Source organism: Daucus carota, chromosome 4, assembly GCF_001625215.2.
Source record: "Daucus carota subsp. sativus chromosome 4, DH1 v3.0, whole genome shotgun sequence".
In the NCBI taxonomy this organism is placed as follows: Eukaryota; Viridiplantae; Streptophyta; class Magnoliopsida; order Apiales; family Apiaceae; genus Daucus; species Daucus carota.
This window is the reverse complement of record NC_030384.2, coordinates 33,709,221-33,727,623: the sequence shown is the minus strand read 5'-3', so window position 1 is coordinate 33,727,623 and position 18,403 is coordinate 33,709,221. Positions and strand designations below refer to the sequence as shown.

The 18,403-nt window shown below is 34.5% G+C and overlaps 3 protein-coding genes and 1 long non-coding RNA gene across 4 annotated transcripts; 3 read left to right on the top strand and 1 right to left on the bottom strand.

Annotated features, from left to right (window-relative positions):
• Positions 1 to 315: 315 nt before the first annotated feature.
• On the bottom strand, positions 316 to 4,543 carry LOC108218956 (uncharacterized). The gene is made up of 5 exons (XM_017392147.2): positions 3,872 to 4,543; positions 3,033 to 3,069; positions 2,712 to 2,948; positions 2,567 to 2,614; positions 316 to 952 (listed from the first exon to the last, which is right to left on the bottom strand). The coding sequence occupies exons 1-5, from the start codon at positions 4,168 to 4,170 to the stop codon at positions 692 to 694; spliced, it is 882 nt and encodes a 293-aa protein (XP_017247636.1). The 5' UTR covers positions 4,171 to 4,543; the 3' UTR covers positions 316 to 691.
• Positions 4,544 to 8,022: 3,479 nt separating this feature from the next.
• On the top strand, positions 8,023 to 9,467 carry LOC108216488 (class V chitinase-like). Its single transcript, XM_017389258.2, has 2 exons — positions 8,023 to 9,135; positions 9,280 to 9,467. The coding sequence occupies exons 1-2, from the start codon at positions 8,058 to 8,060 to the stop codon at positions 9,300 to 9,302; spliced, it is 1,101 nt and encodes a 366-aa protein (XP_017244747.1). The 5' UTR covers positions 8,023 to 8,057; the 3' UTR covers positions 9,303 to 9,467.
• Positions 9,468 to 12,180: 2,713 nt separating this feature from the next.
• Positions 12,181 to 12,721, top strand: LOC108217277 (uncharacterized). The gene is made up of 2 exons (XR_010291151.1): positions 12,181 to 12,444; positions 12,531 to 12,721. It is a non-coding gene; the product is annotated as an uncharacterized LOC108217277 (long non-coding RNA).
• Positions 12,722 to 14,715: 1,994 nt separating this feature from the next.
• Positions 14,716 to 16,555, top strand: LOC108217888 (class V chitinase). The gene is made up of 2 exons (XM_017390788.2): positions 14,716 to 15,871; positions 15,975 to 16,555. The coding sequence occupies exons 1-2, from the start codon at positions 14,791 to 14,793 to the stop codon at positions 15,995 to 15,997; spliced, it is 1,104 nt and encodes a 367-aa protein (XP_017246277.1). The 5' UTR covers positions 14,716 to 14,790; the 3' UTR covers positions 15,998 to 16,555.
• The last annotated feature ends 1,848 nt before the right edge of the window (positions 16,556 to 18,403 follow it).

The following is an 18,403-nucleotide window of genomic DNA, read 5'->3' as shown; positions in this document are numbered from 1 at the left end:
CATAAAAAATGTGCGAAACTTAATATATAATACTTTTAAAATTTTGACTAATGATAGAGTGATAATTTTGATACAAATTTTTCTAATGAATGTCTAATTTGAGTCAATTTGGAAATCAGTAACTCAATTGATACATTTGAACGAAACGAGTCACCTATTTGATATTTATCCCGATCGATCTAATTGGCATAGTTCTGGTAATAAGTGATAACCAGGTTTTGCTATTGTTCATACAATGTTGTAGCAAGTGTTACAAGATGCCAACTTCACATGAGAGATAAATAGATAAAAACTGCATCCAGTAAATGAAACAAATAAAAAGAAAAAATTCCTGATAATAGCTTATGGAATTCTACAACACAGATTAATAATGCTTGTTAATCTTATGACTATCTGGTAACATGTCTTTCTCACTGCAACATACATATGAATGAATAGTCCTGGAGTTCTGCCCCATCTAAATATCTGCAACTGGGCAGCATCCTCATCTAACAAGGTATTTACAATTCACAACATTTTACAACAGAAGCCTGATGGTCCGCCAGCACGATATCACTGATGCCTAAAGCAAGCAGCTTCAATATGGCCATGAAAGCACATGTAGCAACATTCTGAACTCTATTTGTGCACCACTGTTAAATTTTACGTGGTTTGACAGAGGAAATAAAAATTGAATATATGAAATCAAAGATCATCTCTTCCCAAATCTCAAGCATCTGTTGTTCTTTGAATCTGTTATACTTGGGCTGTTTGTCAACTTTTGCTTGGAACGTTGAGCGACCGAGAGATTTTCCATTGCCTTTATAAACTTGCGCAAGTGCTTTATGTACTCTGGAAATGTTTCAAGGTTACAATGTCCTCCACCCTGTACCCACAGTGGCTCATATTTTTCTGGAGCCAGTTCCCATAGTTTCTTTCCATGAGAGAAGTCAACAGTGTCATCATTTGTTCCCTGGGGATCATCACAAAAATGTATGAACACCAATGTACGACCACATTAGACTTGACTGGGATGACCAGAGAAGAAGAGTGAGCTCAAGTGATACTGCTTAAGATTAGCACATCCGCGCAACTATAGTGGAAGCTATTTGTAGTTTTGAACATATTAATATGCTCATTTGTGTAACCAAAGGATTTATTAAGAATACAAACCAAGTCATTGACATTTTGGGAAGAGATTTTACGTTATAGATCTACAGCTTACGCCCTTTTACAAGATAGATAAGTCAAAACTACTACATTTATTTTGGATGCATGCTGAGTGAAACAGGTAAACTTATAAAGTACCATATATAGAGGTTGAATTAGATTTTTATGTATATACCAATCGACCAGGTTTGTAATAAGTATCAAACCGGTACTTAATTTAAGTTTTGATGGATACCTAAGGACAGATTATATTTATGTTTCTACCAAGTCGGATATCATTCCAGAAATGCTGTATCCGCATGAAGTAATTGGAATTCTGAGAGAATGGACCTTTTTAATGATTATAAAAAAAAAAATGGCCCCAATTATGCTGTAAAATCACCAGAAGTTTGTATTTTGAAGACAGTACAATATTTGAGTATCAGTAGGGAGTGCAAATTATATCATGTGTTTTCTTCCTACCAAGTTTAAGTACTTAAATTTGATTAATAACTTTCTTCTGAATAATTAAACTAATTATCTAAAACGTTGCAGATGATTTTTTTCCTGTCAATACTCAATATATACTAGGCAATATAAAGGATCTAAACCAACATGAAGTTTAATAATTGTCAACACTGAATATGTTTGTTGCTATAAACCTATTTGTAAGGCTTATTATGACTGCTATTGCTCAAAGTAACTTAATTTCCAAATATACTAGTTTGTTTTATATAAAATAATTGTGTTTAAATATTTATGTTTCAGGAATATCATTAGTCTTATTTGAATGTATGTACAATTTTTTGTATTAGATTGGGACTGAGTAATCAGTATTTATCATCTTTTGCTGAACTGCGCTTTCATACATGGCTAGGGGTACTTGGTCTTGGTGCAACCTTTAAGGTTTTTCACTTACTGGTATCTCGGGAAGGTATCTGAAGTTTAATGTTGTCTCGTAGGTTAACGTGACCCTAGCAACATCTGGGTTCAAAATATGAACACTAAATCAAATATATTGTTTATTCAATACATTTTTAAATGTAGCTCGTGATTCGAGCTACGAGGATTTCGTTGTTACTTTGCTCAAGATTGGTATTTTGGTTATTAGGAGCCACATCTTCTTTATCTCTTTTGTAATGTCTTAGAAATTAAAGATTACGAACCCAAACAATTTGTACATAAATTTAACCATCCTTGTTCTATAATTACATTAATGGATAGCAAAGGTCCACTTTTACAACATGGATTCTTTTTAAATTTTTTCTTTTTTGGGTTTCAAGCACAAGGCCCTACTTTGAACCATGGTGAACAACTGTTTTTGAACCATGGTGAACAACTGTTGGAACTACATATTGCATGCATTTAATAATCAAAAAAGAAAAATATATTGCACTTTAAAAATGAAAAAACAGAGAGAGAGAGAGCCATGTCTTACATGTATGACTAAGACTGGACAGCTAACATGTTTTATCTTGTCAATATTCTGAAAAATTGAACAGAGCATCCACAGTTAAAATACAAAGACAGAAGGTATGCCTAACGCATGATAAAAGAGGAAAGTAGAAGAATAAAGAACTTACTTTAAATATGTCAAACCAGAACGTCATTTTGACATTATACAGAACACGTATTCCTGAAAGGATGGCGCTATGTAGAACAACACCTCTTAACCTCTGCAAACGAGAAGCCAAGTGCAGTGTTGGACCACTTCCAACAGATTGCCCATACACAATAACATCCTCTTCATTGATCCCATATTCACTCTTCAAACAATTGTACACAGCTTCTATGTCATAGTATGTGTTGAACTCAGTGGGCTAACAAATATCAAGCTTTCTTATAAGCTACACATACAAGGCCAATATATGAAGTCTGACAGAAGAATTATATGTTTTCCTCACCTTACCAGAAGATGCTCCATATCCTGAATAATCATAGCTGCGACAGATAAAATAGACAACTCAGTATTCTATGAATAAGAAGAAGGTTGTTATTTAGTAGTAGCAACAAGGTCAAATAATCTTAATCTTAAAGAGCCTGTAGTGCCCTCATTTACATATTGAATGAAAAAAGTATGTCTCTACATATTAATAACTTTGTTAATAACATGGAACCAAGTGTAACATCTCTGTATTGTTGAGGAGTATGGAGACTTTAGTTCCGTTTATAGGCTTAAGTATGACTACCAAATGCAAATCTTTTGGGAGTCTGCAGTGGGCTTGTGGATTACCCAAGTTGTTGCATTTGGACCAGTATATTTCCTGCCCAAATGCAACAACTTGGGCAATTCACAATCACAAACTCCTCATTCACGTCTTTTTTTACTGATTTTTTTTAAAAAAAATTGACAAATGTACACAAAGCTAAAGTTTCTAAGAATAACATAGAGAAAACGAAAAAAATGACACAATTCATTGCACAAAAATGAACTAAGGGGGCAATTCAAGCAGCTAAAATCCTTAGGACAACAACATAGACACATAACCAACAAGCTAAGATCACAAACATACGCATTGCCAGAACCGTAATAGAATTGAACCACATTGGTAAATAATAAATTGATACCTAACTAACATGCCAAGAAATCAAATAACCCATCAACACCTACTTCTCCAAATAAAATTCAAGACAAATTCACAGATATCTATTTGGACAAATACAACATAAAATGCAAACCTAAAACCCGAAAAACACAATTATTTTCGATAAAGCTGATAAAAAGGAAAAGGGATAGCAGTACCTCATAATATTAATCCGGAGATGAGCTCTAAGCTCAATAAAAAGATCCTGCATTTGGCCCAAATCAGCAGCATTGCCATGAGAATACAAAAGGGTGAGCCTCCCAGAAGGGTGTTTCCAAAAGGTAGCTGCAACTTTGTTGCCAGCCTTGGTTTCACACAAATGAACATCCACGTTTTTATCAGATGTGAGGCCTGTGAATGTGAGCTTCCCATTCTCATCTTTCTTGACATCATATGTTGGTGGCTCTGGAGGAAAAAATGCAAACTTTGCAGCCACACCTGCTGTTACATTCCCCATTAATGCACCTCAATAATTCAACTCAATTGTTCCAAGATTTTTTATTTTTATTTTGGTATTGTGAAATTCAATAGGATTGAGCATTGGGTTGTTTGGGGGTTTCTGATTCTTGGTTATGAGGTTTGAAAGGTGAATATATTTGATGTAATGTTTGTGTGTGTTGTGTGTGTGAAAATAAGAAAAATAGATAAATAAAAAGAGAAGAATAAAATTGGTTTTATGAGTTGGGGTTGGTGAAAAAAGTTGTGGGAGGGGAGGGGATACAGTAGATCCGATCTGAGCGGAGGCCGGAGTGTAGTCGAACAAAGAGACAAGGGTACTAAACCAGTTTCAACACTTCAGACAGCAAGGATAATGGCCCCTCCCCGCTAAACCGAAATTCTTTTATTTTTCTGTACAGTAATTTTTCGTGTATTTTAAATTTTTTGAAACTCCACCAGAATGCATGATATCCTGAACTATCGTGCTCTACCATATTTTATCAAAAATCCGCACAAAATTAAAATCACATATAATTTATTAAAATTTATAAATTAAAAACAAACCATTAAAATCCCAACAGAATACACACCTTCAACGGTGACTCTTCGAGGAGGATTGTGTGGGGACATCGACGATAATTTTATCCGACCTGATAGATCCGTTTCGATTTATTTAAATTTTTCTAAATTCGATTTTTTTGGACTTGTACTAGATTTTTATTCTTTTTCAGATCCGAAAGAATTTGAATCTTAAGTATTTATACCAATTAATATTATCAAAATTCTTAGACATACTACTCTTTCCGGCCCCCTCATTTATTTACGTTGGGCGACGGGGCTTGACACGCATTCTAATGATCTCGTAAAACATAATTCGATAATTTTTTGAACTTTTTTTCTTTTGAACAAAAATTTGATGTTTAAATTTTTATAAGAAGAAAATTGCTAAAAGTAAGTTATAAAACTATGTTTTATACTCCCTCCGTCCCCTTTTACTTGTCCCTTTTGAAAAAATAACGCATCTTAAGAAAATGTTAGGTGGGTATCTTGTTTTCATACATATCCCTAATAAATGTAATGAATTAGATAGAGTTGTGTGTATATATATGCTAATCAAACATTGGAAGTTGTTACATTTTCAAAAAACATACAAAAAATTGCTTTGAAAAGAGAAGTGGACAAGTAATTTGGGACAAAAAAAAATTTCAAAAGGGACATTTAGGGGCCATTTGTTTGCTGCTGAAAGGGCTGAATAGATATGAATTGAACGATTCAGTTTAATAAGTTTGTTTGTTACTCCCTCCTTCCCATTTTAATTGTCCACTTTGCACAAATCACACAAATTAAGAAGTATTAAATGTGATATGTTGTTATCATTGCCATGCATTGGTTATACAAATATACTACTAAGTTTTCATTCATTTTGGTTAAAAGTCAACATAGTTTGCATTGTAAATAATGAAAATTGTGTGAACTAGTAAATGTTAACATTGAAACTTGTTATAATTTGTATTGGACAAAGAAAATGGACAAATAATATGAGAAATTTTTTCTTGACAAAGTGGACTATTAATATGGGAAGGAGGGAGTACGGTTTTTGGCTTGCTGGATGTGGCCGAATGAATCAATACAGTTGCTGACCGAGTCATATACAATTGACTGGCTGTAGCGCTCAGCTAATAACCCTGCATTGTATCCCTCTGCTTTCACTGTATCCACCTACTTTTGTTTTATTTTATTTTTCTTTATAAAGTATCTAAATATAATTAAAAACACACAAAAATCTAAGCATATTCATGTAATATTGTTTTTATTTTAAATATATTGATTAATTTTGATTTTATTATTCCACCCATATATATGTGTATATAATATAATATTTATTGATTAATTTATATTATAATTGGTTCAAAATGGTTCTTTTATATTTAACATTATTATGTCAAGTGATAATTTTATTAAAATTTAAAGATCAAAATAAAATTTATTATGATTCAGATTTCTAAAATATATTTTTATCAAATGAGATTATTCATTCAGTATTCAGATAACTAATCAATTCAGATATATTAATCGTTCATCAACTTTAGATTCAGATTTGCCAAATGACCCCTTAAAAGGGGACGGAGGGAGTATGTGTTTTAAAATATGTGTTGAGCAGTGAAAAACGGTAAAAAAATAGAGGATTAGCTAAGTAGTATTATTTCGTGAAAACTTGTCCGGGTCAAAATTGAATTTCATTGCGGTCCCAAAGTTGAGACTTGGTTCCATGTTCTGACTTTGATGGGGCTGCAACTTGAATTCATGGCTTCTGAGTTTGACCAATTGCAAAATTCATAGTGACACGTGCATCTACAGCCTTGAAAGCAAAATCCGAGATGTCATGTAATTCTGTCAACTTACGTAATCACTCACCGTAATCTTAGACCATATGCACCCTAATTTCTTCATACGACAACCAACAGATACATGAACCAGACTTTTTCTCCCTGACTTCTCACTGGGAATTGCAGGCCACCACCACGTTTGTTCCTAAATTTCTTTAACGCCACCCATGGGACATGGGTAATGACGAGCATTTCCTATTCTAAATTAAATTTTCTTTTCAAATACTAACTTATTCAATATAAAAAATTTATTAATACAAAAAATATATGTTATGAATTTAAAATTTGAAAAGCATAACCAGACATTCAAAGAAGAAATGAGCTTAGGCGAAGTACACATGATACAGTTCAATCCATTCAGTTGGATACATTTACGAAATGAAGAAATCTATTACGTCCTCTTTCAAGCATTTTAGATTAGAGCATCTCCAATAACCTCTTAAATTGGCTCTTAAAACCAAAAATAAAGAGGATAAGAAAAAATGAAACTCCAGTAGGCTCTTAGTGACTCCTAAAAATACTAGGAGCCCCTTCTCTCTCCTATCTTTTAAGAGCCACTAAATGGCTCTTAACTTGTTTTTTATAATTTAATATTCACTCTCACCCATGTGACTTTGAACTGTTGTCATAGTAGAGTTTAAATAATAATAAAATATAGTGTTAGGAGTGTGTATAGAGAGCATTATTGGAGATCAAACTCTTAGTAATGTATTAACTTCCTAAGAGCTTAGAGCATCTCCAAGAGGCTCTTCATTTAGGCTCCTAACTTGAGATTTGAGGATGGAGAGGAAAAATATTGCTCCAGAAAACTCTTAAATGTCTCTTAAATCTTAAGAGCCTCTTGTTTCTCTCTCCTCTCTCCTCAATGTTAAGAGCCACCACATGGCTCCTAACTTATTTTTTTACAATAAAAAAATCTTTCCCTCCAATTCACCTCCATCTTTCACTCTCTTTTGTTGTAGTGGAGCCCAATATATGAATAATATATGAAATAGAGAAGAGATGTAGAGAGTATTGTTGAAGTTTACACTCTTAACTTTGTTCTAAATTCCTAAGAGCCCCGGTGTTTATATTATATTTAGGAGCCAACAAGGAGGCTCCTGGAGATGCTCTTAATATTTTATATTATATATAGGAGCTAACTAAGAGACTATCGGAGATGCTCTTACTCCTTTTTTTTTATATGACGCTTTGATTTTTGGCACACACTTTTAAGTGTTTTGACCGGATAGTTAAAAATATTATTTTTTGAATTTTCTTTTTCTGAATAAAAATTTTGATTACATACTATTATTCAGAATAAGAAATTTTAAAAATTAATATTTTTAACTGCCTGGTCAAAGCACTTAAAAGTGTGTGCCAAAAGTCAAAACGTCATATAAAAAAACCAGAGGGAGTACAAGTTTTGAATTTTCAAACCAGACAGCTGTGCTCTAGAAACAAATCTCAGCCAGATAAATGTATTACTCCATATAAAGACAAGTAAACAACACAAACATAAAATAAGATAAGATCTCTAATGGCTTCCAAAACTCCTGTCTACGCATTCCTCATTTGCGTTGTCCAGTTTCTTCATTTGTCTGCAGCCCAAAATGTGAAGGGTGGCTATTGGTTTCCTGATAGCGGTATAGCAGCTTCCGATATCGACTCCACTCTATTCACTCACCTCTTCTGCGCATTCAGTGACCTTGATAACGTTACCTACCAAGTCACCATTTCTTCAGCAAACGCTGCCCAATTCTCCCAGTTCACCAATACTGTCCAAAGCAAAAACCCTTCTGTTAAAACCCTTTTATCAATAGGAGGTGGATCTTCCAATGATGCTGACTTTGCCAAGATGGCTAGCACCTCTGCTTCTCGAAAATCCTTCATTGATTCCTCCTTACAACTGGCAAGATCAAATAATTTCCACGGCCTAGACCTCGATTATGAGTACCCCTTAACAGCCAATGATATGGTCAACTTGGGCACGTTGCTAGACGAGTGGCGCGCGGCTGCAGACGCAGAGGCTCAAGCCTCTGGCAAGCCAAGAATTCTATTAACTGCAGCTGTTTCTGTTGGGCCAACCGTTGATGGATTGAGATATCCTACCCAATCGATATCACGAAGCCTGGACTGGATCAATGTGATGGCCTATGACTTTTATGGTCCATGGACACCTTCCATGACCAATGCTCATGCTGCATTATATGATCCTAGTGGCAGAGTTAGCGGCAGCTCAGGCATCGAGTCCTGGATCCAAGCTGGTGTGAGCGCAAACAAGCTGGTGTTTGGTCTGCCATTCTACGGACGTTCATGGCAGCTTGTGAATCCTGATAACCATGGATTGATGGCTCCAGCAAATGGACCTCCGGAAGGTTCTGGTGAGGGAGCCAGAGGATACAATCAGATATTGGAATTTATTGCAAACAACAATGCTCCAACGATTTATAACTCAACGATTGTTGCGGACTATTGTTACTCAGGGACGACATGGATCGGATATGATGATAAGCAGAGCATTTCAACAAAGGTTTCGTATGCTAAACAGAAGGGCTTGCTTGGTTACTTTGCATGGCAAGTTGCATCTGATGCCAATTGGGCTCTTTCTCAGCAAGGTTAGTACTTATGAGTTAGGATCAGTTTTAGCTATTACTCTCTAGGCTCTAATATCTCCAGATATTGCTCCCTTTAATCTGATATTATATTTATCCGATTAATTCTTGCTCCGCGTCTATAGTAACTTTCTTTACTGGTTGCAGCTAAACAGGCATGGGAAGAATGAAAGGCAACATGGTCAGTAACAAACCGAAGATCAGCACAAGAAAAGTTGACTACAAATTAAGATCAGTAACTTTGTAATAAAACTTGTAAGAGCAGTTGTGATGTGTAATTTAAATATAAATAAGCTCATGAAGAAGAGAATAACATGATTGGCTATTTATGACCATCTACAGCGTGTGAGTGATTAAAACATATTCTACTTCTTAACATTATTCTTCAAGTCGATCGGAACTAATCAGTATAATGATTAATTAATTAAATAAAAAATAATTAAAATGACTGATCTGATATAACATAATTGTATATTAATATTTAATATGTTAAACTTGTTATTTTAATAGAAAAATGTATAATAATTAATCAAAATTTAAAAATGAATTGATTAAATATGTTTCAGCCACTTATGCGTGCATAATCAGTCAAATAGACGATTCCATTTCGTGCCAATTACCAACTCACACTGGCATTGAAAAACAATACTATTACCTAATTAATAGCATAGCTTTTTTATTAACATGTGGGATTTATAACATTTATAATTTTATAATTTATATTTTAAATTTAATTGAAACACAAACCGATCATATTAACCGATTTTTTATAATATTTTGACTTAATTAATAATAATTTTTTTATTAGAACATGTTATATATTAAGGAGATCCGTTATATATTATTGATAAAAAAGTTTATCATTAACGTTATCTTTTTTATCTAATGTTTCTGCAATCAAGAAGCCAAACGAGAATTGGGGACTTGGGGAGAGAGCTGAACCTTGCAGAAAACTGTGTAGATGTTTATTTAGAGTGTTTTTTTAGTAGAAGTTTATTTAGTCCGTTTATCAAGTCTTTATAACTCTTTCAGTAAATTGGGAACCATTATTTGAAACAAATGGTGAGGGGGCAGATATTTTGGAATGTACAGTGCGACTAAAATTATGATGGTAATCTGAGGAAAGGGTAATACTAAATTTGTAATATCTGGAAAGCAATGCATCAGCAGCATACTAGACTTTGCTAGATGCTGGACCATGAAAATTCTGTAATGAATGAAAAATGGCAGTGTGGCACCCAGAATGAGACAGACTCAACAGTATCAGAGTTTTCGTCCGTTAATTTATAAATTTCATTTGCAAACAGTTTATTCCCTGTCCCATTTTAACTGTTGTTTGGCTTTTTGACACGTATATTGAGGTGTTAAAAAACAATTATTTGATATAAATTTTATAAAGAATAATTATGTTTAGACTTTAGATGTGATTTTTTTTAATCTTAAAATACGTGTAAAAAAGTCAAAAGCAGATAAAATGGGAGGGAGGGAGTACTATGATTTTTTGAAACAATCAAAACCAGTAAGTTGAAGGCACTGAATTGATGAATGAAAATTTTCTAAGTACAGATTAAATCACCCGTTTACCTTAACAGCTGGATTGGAAGACAAACTTTCCAAGCGATAACGGTGAATGCTGATTGTTTGGCCTACAACAGCTGTTATTGCCTTTCTACTGGGCACCATGATGCTCCTGAGAAACAGAGTAAACAAATTAAAAGGTATAGTAATTTACATACATTTGGTACAGTTGAATAATTAAATTAGAGAAAAAAATGTATGGCTGATCTGTGAAACCATAAAAGAAAATACTGAAACAAAATACTCTTAAATAGTTAAATGTGTAAAGGATGAATAGACTAAATCTGTGTCTTATGTCTCAGTGAACCAGCTTTTATACAGAGGCAAAAAGTCATCATCTCCTAATCTACAAGTATTCAGTTTTGCTGTAATGAAGGAAGCAACAAATAACTTTCCAATGAATAATAGGCTCGGAGAGGGTGGATATGGACCTGTGTACAAGGTAATTCTTATAAATTCTAACTTTAGTTTGGTTATTATACCTGCGCGCACACATTGTGAAAACCGAAAAACATTTGTGCGTGTGTGTGTGTGTGCGGGGGGGGGGGGGGGGGGGGGGGGGGCTGTGCACATGCATATATGAAAGAACTACTATAAGAACTGTGTAATTAACAGGGAAATACTAAATCTCTTTACAATTTTCCCAGGGAAAACTGAAAAACCGGCAGGAAATAGCAGTGAAAAGACTGTCACAAACTTCCAAACAGGGAGTTGAGGAGTTTAAGAATGAGGTTGCACTTACAGCGAAACTACAACATGTTAACTTGGTCAGACTCCTGGGGTTTTGCACACATGTTAACTTGGTCAGACTCCTGGGGTTTTGCACAGCGAAAGAAGAAAAGATGCTTATCTACGAGTACATGCCAAACAAAAGCTTGGACTTCTGCATGTTTGGTATCCCCTCCATTACAATCGCAAGTAGTCACTAACTTGCTAAGTTCCGGTGCAGGAGATGTATTAGTAATACCCCTCCCCCACCCCAACACACACACACACATGACACATCATATATCATCACAAGCAGGGGCGGGAGGGGCTGGAGCCCCGGCCAGGGAAAAAAAACCAGTAGAAAATTTTTTTCCAGCCCCGAATGTTCTCTAAAAATGATATAAAGAAATTTTTTGAGCCCCGGATAAATTTCAAAAATCTTTGTATTAACTGATATTTTTCCCTCAATCAAATGTTGTTAAATATTCTGAGTCCCGAATATTTTTTGAGCCCCGGGTGAGTTTGTCTCCTGGTTCCGCTCACAAGTCAATACTCTTTCCACCATGGTTTAGCAAAATAGTTGACTTCACTGGAAATTAAGATATGAACACTTAACTATTCAAACTTGGAATTAATAGATTGCTATTCGATCTGCCACAGTCTAATACGATTTTAGATGAAAAGGCATGCACTTGAACAGTAAAATGTGCATCAATTTCTATTCCAGCCTGCTCCTCTAACTGATGAGTTGCACAAAAGACTAAAAATCTTCTATACTATTAATGTAGAACCAATTGCAAGGTCAATGCTCCAGGGGGAGAACTGGGTTCATATAATTGAAGGGGTTATTCAGGGGCTACTGTGTCTGCAGGAGTACTCAAGATTGACAATAATTCACCAAGATATGAAAGCCAGCAACATATTACTGGATGCAGAGATGAGGCCAAAAATATCCTACTTCGGTATAGCTAGAAGCTTCCAGAAAGACGAAAATGAAGGAAACACAGGAAAGATTGTCGGAACATAGTAAGTACAAGATCAGTACATACTTTCATACAGCTGTGTTATATCAGTTTATGCCTAAACTTTGATCCCTCAAAATTTGAATGCAGTGGTTATGTTCCTCCCGAGTACGTAAAACAAGGAATATACTCGAGAAAATATGATGTTTACAGCTTTGGAGTAATACTACTACAAATTATAAGTGGAAAGAAATGTACACATCTATATGGTGCAACCAGGAGCTTAAATCTGCTGGAATACGTAAGATAATTGGTTCTGTTTGGCAGAGCTTATTTGTCAAGCAAGTGTTTTATATTCATTATTTAGTAAAAAGAATAAGGGCTTATTTCTGGAAAAAGTAGAGTTACATGTACTTTTCTCTAGAAATAAACCCTTATTTCTGAAAAGTTTAGTCAAACAGGCACAATATCGTCTTCATATACATATGCATCATTCGGAAATTTGGTATGTGAAGGACAACAAGATACAATTAAGAAAACAGAAACCAATTGTTTCAGGCATATGATAATCTATGGAAAGCTGGAAAAGGCACAAAGTTCATTGACCCATCGCTAGACGATACCATCGGATTTTAAAGTATAATTTAAAATCTTAATTGAATACCACCGGATTTTGTAGCATAATTTAAAATCCTAATCGAATACCTCAAGATTTTAATGGATTTCAAACGATCCCAATCGAATACTCTCGGATTTCATGAATGCAAAAAAATGCTTTAAAATCTCAATCCAATACAACCCTCTTTATCATGTAAACTTTTAAGATTCATGCAAGTGGCTTTGTTATGTGTTAAGGAAAAATGGGAAGAAAGGCCAATTATGTTGGAGATTTCGTCAATGCTCACAAATGAAACTCAAGTCATACCTAATCCAGAAGTCGGTAAGGTGAGGTGACAAGATTTACCACTGAGAATGTAATTTCAGTGGATATTGCAACTATTTCTCAACTTGTACCACGATGATGCTTCATCTTATCGACTTCTTCTATTTCTTCATATGCTTCTCAAGCCTGGTTTTATTGAATTTGATATTAATAATCAGCGAGACAATAGGCTCCGGCTGCAAGTGGATATTGAATGTTTTCATTTTCCAATTTTCTATTTTACTAATTGATATTTAGATGTATATAGATTATAGATGTATGAAATCTGATCCATTGTTTAAAATTATAAACAGATCATATATAAATTAAATTTTGAAATGCGAAACTAATTCTGATCTGAATATGATAAATTTAATTGAATTTTAGCGGGTGTATTTCGGTTGGTATTTTAATGGATTGTTTTAGTCTATGGATTTTAACGGATTGCATGTGATTTTGATTTTATGCGGATTCTTGATAAAATGTCACAGAGTTGATAGGATTTAGGTACAATGCTTCAAAATCTCATTGACTTTGGTGGAATTTCAAAAAACTTAGAAAACACTGAAAAATGCCGCAAAATCCATCATTTTATGAAATCCAAAAAAATCCATCAGCATTTGAATACCATCATATTTTAATGAATTTTAAACAATCCCAATTGAATACCATCGGATTTTAAAGCATAATTTAAAATCCCAATTGAATAGCACCAAATTTTGTAGCATAATTTAAAATCCCAATTGAATACCTCAAGATTTTAATAGATTTCAAACAATCCCAATCGAATATCTCTCGGATTTCATGAATGTAAAAAAATGTTTCGAAATCTCAATCCAATACATCCCTCTTAATACATGTATATAAACGTATAATTGAAATATGACATCGACATATCTAATATTTCAAAAAGGTCAAATTTCACTGCAATTCCAACCGGACTTCCAAGTTCCAACTTGAAAAATGTAATTTGTTTTCAGAGCAAATTCAATTCTCTCACCCCTAACATTCTGCAAATTGCTCTGAAAATTAAAAAACCAACATAACATCTCTCTTCTGACTTTCATGCGGTTGCAAACTTGGAATCATGACTTCTGACCGATTCTAAACTTCATAGCAGCATGTTGCACGTACATGCATCCTCAAATGCCTACAGGCTACAGCATGCAAAGCCAAAATCCAAGTTGGCAATGCCCACTCTATAGCTCGCGTAATCACTCCACTAAAATCTTTAGATCATATGCACGCTAATCTCTTCATAAAACCACCAACAGATACACGAACCAGACTTATTCCCCACTTGTTTCATTGTCACTGGGAATTTCGGGTCGCAGTCATTGGAAACTGCTTACAGAAAATATCCAAACGCATAATCGTTTGATATTATTATACAGATGGATACACATCCTAGCTAGATAGATGTGTTGTGTGTTATGTCTATATAAAGAGAAGTAAACAACACAAACATGAAATAAGATAAGACCTCCCATGGCTTCCAAAACTCCTGTCTACGCATTCCTCATTTGTGTTCTCCAGTTTCTTCATTTGTGTGCAGCACAAAATGTGAAGGGTGGCTATTGGTTTCCTGATAGCGGTATAGCGGCCTCCGATATCGATTCCACTCTATTCACTCACCTCTTCTGCGCATTCAGTGATCTTAACAGCAATACAAACCAGGTTGTCATTTCTTCAGCAAACGCTGCCCAATTCTCCCAGTTCACGAACACTGTCCAAATCAAAAACCCTTCTGTCAAAACCCTTTTATCGATAGGGGGTGGAGCTTCGTATGACGCTGACTTTGCCAAGATGGCTAGCACCTCTGCTTCTCGGAAATCCTTCATTGATTCCTCCTTACAACTGGCAAGATCATATAATTTCCACGGCCTAGACCTCGACTATGAGTACCCGTTATCAGCTAATGATATGGTCAACTTGGGGACGTTGCTAGACGAGTGGCGTGTGGCTGCAGCCGCAGAGGCTCAAGCCTCTGGCAAGCAAAGAATTCTATTAACTGCAGCTGTTTCTGTTGGGCCAAGCGTCGATGGATTGAGATATCCTATCCAATCGATATCACGGAGCCTAGACTGGATCAATGTGATGGCCTATGACTTTTATGGTCCGCCATGGGCACCTTCGATGACCAATGCTCATGCTGCCTTATATGATCCTAGTGGCAGAGTTAGCGCCAGCTCTGGGATCAGCTCGTGGATCCAAGCTGGTGTGAGCGCAAACAAGCTAGTGCTTGGTTTGCCGTTCTATGGATATTCATGGCAGCTTGCCAATGCTAATAACCATGGACTGATGGCTCCGGCCAATGGAGCTCCGGGAGGTTCTGGTGATGGATCCAAGGGATACAATCAGATATTGGATTTTATTGCAAACAACAATGCTCCAAAGGTCTACAACTCGACGATTGTTGCAGACTATTGTTACTCAGGGACGACATGGATTGGATATGATGATAAGCAGAGCATTTCAACAAAGGTTCCGTATGCTAAACAGAAGGGATTGCTTGGTTATTTCGCATGGCATGTTGCAGCTGATGCCAATTGGGCTCTTTCTCAACAAGGTTAGTACTAATCACTGGTTTCATAGATAATTCTCTTTACTCTAACAAGATCATACTTTAAATTTCGTTCAACTTTTATCTGAACTTTCTTTATCTGCTGCAGCTAAACAAGCCTGGGGAGCATGAAAGGCAGGATAATCAGTCTACAAGAGCAACTCCAACGGGCTCCTCAAACAAGCTCTTAACTCTAAAATTTAGGAGGATATGAAAAATTAGAGCTCCAATGAGTTTAAAAATTTAAGAGCTTTCTCTCTCTCCTTTCTTTTAAAGAGCATCTAGGTGCTCCTAACTTATTTTCTTTGAATAAAATAATCACTTCCTTCTATTTCAATTCACTTCTCTCTCCAACTTCTCTCCTAAATAATAATAAAATATGAGTTAAGAGCAACTATAAAGAGTAGCATTGGAGCTCACACATTATTCAATGTACTAACTCACTAGGAGCCACATTTTATATTATTGTTTAAGAAATGATTTAGGAGCACCATTGGAGATGCTCTTATCAGTATTGTGTAATATATAAATAAGATCCACATTATGTGAGATTTAATAAGGCTTTACAGGAATAAAATGATTGAATACGATTTATGACCACCTAATTTGTGTCTAGATATATTTAATACTAGCAGCTACTTACAGAGCAGAAGGGGCAGATTTTAGTACTAGTGTATCTAAGGTCGATTGAGAATATTCCACCGTTCAACTAAACAATATAATGCAAAGGACTGGCACTGTCTATTGCGATTTGCAAGTCCGTCTGACAATATTTTTTCCTTGTGATGTTACTAAAGTTACTAGTCAAATTAGGAATCGAAAAGTTGCAAGAAACTTTAAATTATTAAAGAAATTAACACATAAATTATAAAGATCAGCTATGAAGCTTTACAATCTGAAAAAATGAGTCAAAAGGAGAAACCATATTAATAGAACTTTGTATGGCTAGCACAAAACTTGCATGGTTTCTGGAATAATTGAGATATAGGGCCTGTTTGGCCAAGAGAAGCAGAAGCTACTTCTGGCTTCTGCTTCTCTTGACCCGTTTGTGCAAAAAAGTAGAAGCACTTTTAAGAAGCCAGGAATGCTAGCTTCTCTCTCACAGCTTCTGCTTTTTTTCCAAACACTTTATTAACTTATTTACTTCTCACTTCTACTCCACTTCTTTACTATAAGCAAGAAGTCACTTCTTTTAAGCTAACCCAAACGGCCCCATAATCTCACTCTTATATTTTATCACAGAGCCTAAAAGTATCAAAATTTTCATATTACTTTTAAGAGTTTATTGCAAAACGCAACCCACTGTATTTCCGAAAATTCACTCCTAGACATATACTTTATACAATTGCACTTTGCACTCTGTTGGTTCATTTGCCGCGTCATTTTGCACCCCTTCCGTTAATTTTGACTGTTAAGAATTAAAAGTCTCGGGGGTAGTTTGGAAAATTTTAAAAAAATTAATTTAACCAGATTTTATTTAATTTTTTTGACCCTCTAAACGATATGTTTTGAAAAATCTTAAAAGACGAAAGTTGTAGAAAACGAAAAAAAACCTTTTAATACAATAAAATTCAAAATTATTGAAATCTTTTTTGTAATTTTTTAATAAATGACGAAAATCGGAGATCTTGTAAAAATTCGTAATAAGTTCAATCAATTTCAGATTTTTATGATTTTTGATGATTCGGAAGACTCTTTCGATTGCCTATAACTTTCGTTCATGTTGTTTCCTCATATTATGTTTCAAAATATTTTTGAAATAATATTTACAACTCATTTTTTAGTTTTAAATTCAATTAAAATATGTTTTAATTGATTCTAGCTTCGAAATAAAATTTGAAAGTTATAGGCAATTGAAAGTGTTTTCTGAATCATCAAAAATCATCGAAATCGAAAATTAATTGAATTTATTACGACTTTTTACAAGATATTAAATTTTTGTAATTAATTAAACAATTGCAAAAAAGATTTCAATAATTTTGAATTTTACTGTTTTAAAAGGATCTTTTCGTTCTTTACAACTTTCATTCTTTAAGATTTTTCAAAAAATATCGTTTAGAGGGTCAAAAAAATTAAATAAAATCTAGTTAAAATTAATTTTTATAAATTTCCCAAACTACTCCCGAGACTTTTAACCTTAACGGTCAAAATTAACGGAAGGGGTGCAAAAGAACGCGCCAAACGAACCAACAGGATGCAAAGTGCAATTATATAAAATATATGCCTAAAAGTAATTTTTCGAAAATCCAAAGGGCTGAACTCTGCTTTTAACTATGTAGTACAGTGCATGTATTCACAACTTTTAAAATTTTTAGAAAATGAGAGAAAGGGATGGAAATTGAAAAAAAATAAGATATATCTAAAATAAAATGCCACATCAGCTTTTTAACCAGGAGAAATGAAGCATAGGAGATGCTCTAACAGAGGCAGATGATTCAGACCGTCAGGGTTCACTACGTTTGACTATTTCATGACCTTATCTTCCTTCTATTCTTTCACTCAAAACGAACGAATGAATTAATTATATTTAGAATAAAG